At 47.1% G+C, this 3,319-nt stretch overlaps 1 protein-coding gene across 1 annotated transcript; it reads left to right on the plus strand.

Annotated features, from left to right (window-relative positions):
- Window positions 1-308: 308 nt before the first annotated feature.
- LOC145800956 (uncharacterized) lies at window positions 309-2,175 on the plus strand. The gene is made up of 2 exons (XM_082890823.1): window positions 309-927; window positions 1,037-2,175. Exons 1-2 carry the CDS (start codon window positions 456-458, stop codon window positions 1,906-1,908), a joined length of 1,344 nt encoding a protein of 447 aa, XP_082746949.1. The 5' UTR covers window positions 309-455; the 3' UTR covers window positions 1,909-2,175.
- The last annotated feature ends 1,144 nt before the right edge of the window (window positions 2,176-3,319 follow it).

Genomic DNA, 3,319 nt, shown 5'->3' on the forward strand with positions numbered 1-3,319 from the left:
TTTATAAGAAGGATTCTTCTCTTCGGCTACCCGAGAGCCGAAAATCTGACCACATGTACGAGGGTTTCTTCACTTCATCTGCTCCAACTGACCCTTCTGCTCGGGCATCTGCTTCTAGCTTGGCAATTACTTCTCCAGAGCCAGTCCCTTTGAATAAGGCCTCTGGTCCTCGGACGACCCGCCTTAAGAAGATGGCTCACAAGAGGACTTCTGATGCCAGTCCTTCCGCTCCTCGCCTTTCCAAAAGGCTTCATGAGGTACCCGAAATTCTTGATTTGAAGCTACTTTCCTTCTTACGACTATACCTTCTAAAATGAAAACTTTTATTTGCCCATGTTGTGTAGGATCCTGCGGTTGTTGACGTTCTCGGTACCGTGGCTCCTGGCCATGCTGCCTCCCCCAGGCCGGACTCAGACTTGGACGACACCCTCCCTTTGTCTGCAAGACTTGTGAAGATGTGCACCCCTCGTATAGCAGTTATAGATGACGATGATGATGAGGCTGAGTCCTCCGATCATTTTTGTGACCTTATTCGACGCACGCGTCGTCATCGCCCTACCGTAGCTGAGGAGGAGCACTGCCTTGGTGACGAGTTTATTGGGGCTCACCATTCTGATGTTGAGATTGCTGGAGGGACTGATGCCACAGAAATTGATGTCGCGGGCCATGCTTCTAGAAGCGATGTAGAGATGAGGTGCGCCTCTGGGAATGGTGTGGAGGTGGATGTGCTAGAGATCTCTGAGACTCGCTCTGGCACTTATGGTGATTCTCATCCTCCGGCCCTCCTTCCTTCTTCAGGGATGACTACTACTGTTCAGGCTTCATCAGACATTGAGATCGATCAGGTGGTCTCTACACGACCAAGTGACTTTGTTGATGCTAGGAGTCCTTCAGTTGCCCCTGCTTTGCATATTGATTCTCCCTCTGGTAATCTTTCTTTCTGAAGTTTGTCATTTACTTATATCTGTGAGAAATCTTTACTGAAATGACTTTCCTGTTCCCTACCTCTAATAAGGCCTTCTTATCTTTTCTTCAGTGTTAGCTGCTAACGGGGTCTTGCCTTCACCTACCTCAGACTCTGCTCCAGTGTTAGCTGCTACCGGGGTCCTGCCTTCACCTGCCTCGGACTCTGCTCCGACTCTCTTTGTAACTCCTCACGGTTCTCCTTCTCAAGGGGGAACACCTGCCTTTGAGACGACTGCCAGAGGTTCTTCATCGCCAGTGCCTTCAAATATTTTGGATTTGAATCTCAGTGATTTCCACATTGATAGTGATGCTTTTGGTCTGTCCCCTTATCGTTCGGCATTCTCAGGCTCGGGACCTCTGCCGGGAGTTACCCCTCCGGGTGGTTCATCTAACCCGATAGACATTGGGGAGATTCCTGAGACTAGCAACTTTCCGGCCCCAATTCCTCCTTCGACTTCTGGCAAAGTATCATTTCTCCATTATTGGGTAGCTCCTGAGTTTGCTTCAGTTCTACAGCTTGTGCATTCAAGTTACCCGGAGACCTTTGCTTCATTTGCTTGCCAGTGTCCACTCATTCAGACTGCTCTTCTCGAGTCTTTTGCCACTATCTTATATAGCTTGGACACGCAACGGTTGTGTGACCTTAATGGAAAAGTAGTCGAGACGGCGTATCAGGGGATCTCTGACATGGAGCGTCACCAAGTGGACTTATCATGGCTTCGGAAGCGCCTGGATATAGCTTCGAACGCCAGTCATCGGCTGGAACTTATGTCTGTGCTTGCCTCTTATCGCACCTCTATAGATGAGACAAAGGCAACTCTTCGTGAACTTGAGTCGGGTTATGCTCGGGCCTTGGAGACTTTAGAGGCACACTCTACTGTTTGTCCTCCAGATGTAGATGTGACGGGCAGCTTCTTCGAAGGTGTCTTTAGGAAAGATTGAGTTTTTTTTTTTTATCATTACTTTCTTGCCCCTTTCGATAAAAATGTTTTATCTAGGACAATGCAATGAAATGACAAAATTTTTGTTGTTTGGATATTTTCGCATTGTTTTCTCATTCTACTTGATAAAATATTTATTTCGAATGATAGAACAATCATATGCACATGTTTATAAAAGCTGAAATATTCTCATTAGTTCTTCAACTTTCTTGACAAAAGCATAATAGATTCACTGTAAGTGATGGGATAAAACATACACCATAGAGAAAACCAGCTTCTTCATAACGCAAGGGAAATACAACCTTTAGACAAAGTAAGAAAGTGAAAATGAATTTCAACATAGATGAGTCCAACTATGGGTAGTAATGCTTGATAAACTTTGCATTGAGCGGGCCAGTTCGGAAGCCGTCTTCAACCCTTACAAGTTTGTAGTACCCGCTTGAGCTTGCCTGAACCACCTTGTAGGGCCCTTCCCATTTTGGAGAAAACTTGGGTAAAGGCTGTCCTCGCATGATTGGGTCTACAATCTTCCATACTAGATCACCTTCTTCAAACTTCCTTGGTACCACAGTCTGGTTATAGGCTCGGGCGATGGACTCATGATACCTTTCCATGACTTTTGCAGCTCTGTCATGCTTTTCCTCTAATGCTTCCAATCTGGTGGTTCGAGGCTCCAATACCATTCCCGAGGCGAGAGCCATTCGAGCAGATGGCGTTTCCAACTCTATAGGTAACACTGCCTCGGACCCATACACAAGGGAGTAAGGAGTTGCTTGAGTTGGCTTTCTCTTCGAAGTGCGATACGCCCATAGGGCTACTATCAACTGTTCGGACCAAGTCCCCCCAAACTCATCCATCATCTTGCTCAGAATCCTTATCAGTGTCTTGTTTGTGGCTTCCGCCTGCCCGTTCCCTTTTGGATAGTAGGGTGTGGATTTGTGATGCTTCACTTGGTAAGTCTCTAGGAGGCTCTTCACATCTTTGTTTATGAAGGGAGTGCCGTTATCCGAGAGGATGGTGTTTGGTACTCCAAATCGGCAAATGATATTCTCCTTGATGAAGTTCGCAACTGCAGGCCCCGTAGCGTTCTTCAGAGGAATTGCTTCGACCCACTTTGTACTCAATTCTGTGGCTGCGAGAATCCACTTGTACCCCTTAGAAGATGTAGAGATGGGCCCTATCAGATCAAAAGCCCAGGTATGGAACGGCCATGGCGTTCGGATACTATGCAGGTCTACAGCTGGAGCATGGATCAAATTTCCGTGTTTCTGACAAGTCTGGCACCTCTTCACGCGATGGGATGCATCTGACTCCATGGTCGGCCAGTAATACCCAAGGTGTATAAGTTGCTCGAACAGCCGAGCCCCTCCTTGATGTTCAATCTCGTGGGCTCTTCCGAGGACTAGATCTGA

The sequence above is a fragment of the Camellia sinensis genome, chromosome 10 (genome assembly GCF_055761805.1).
Source record: "Camellia sinensis isolate YWXY chromosome 10, ASM5576180v1, whole genome shotgun sequence".
NCBI lineage: Eukaryota > Viridiplantae > Streptophyta > Magnoliopsida > Ericales > Theaceae > Camellia > Camellia sinensis.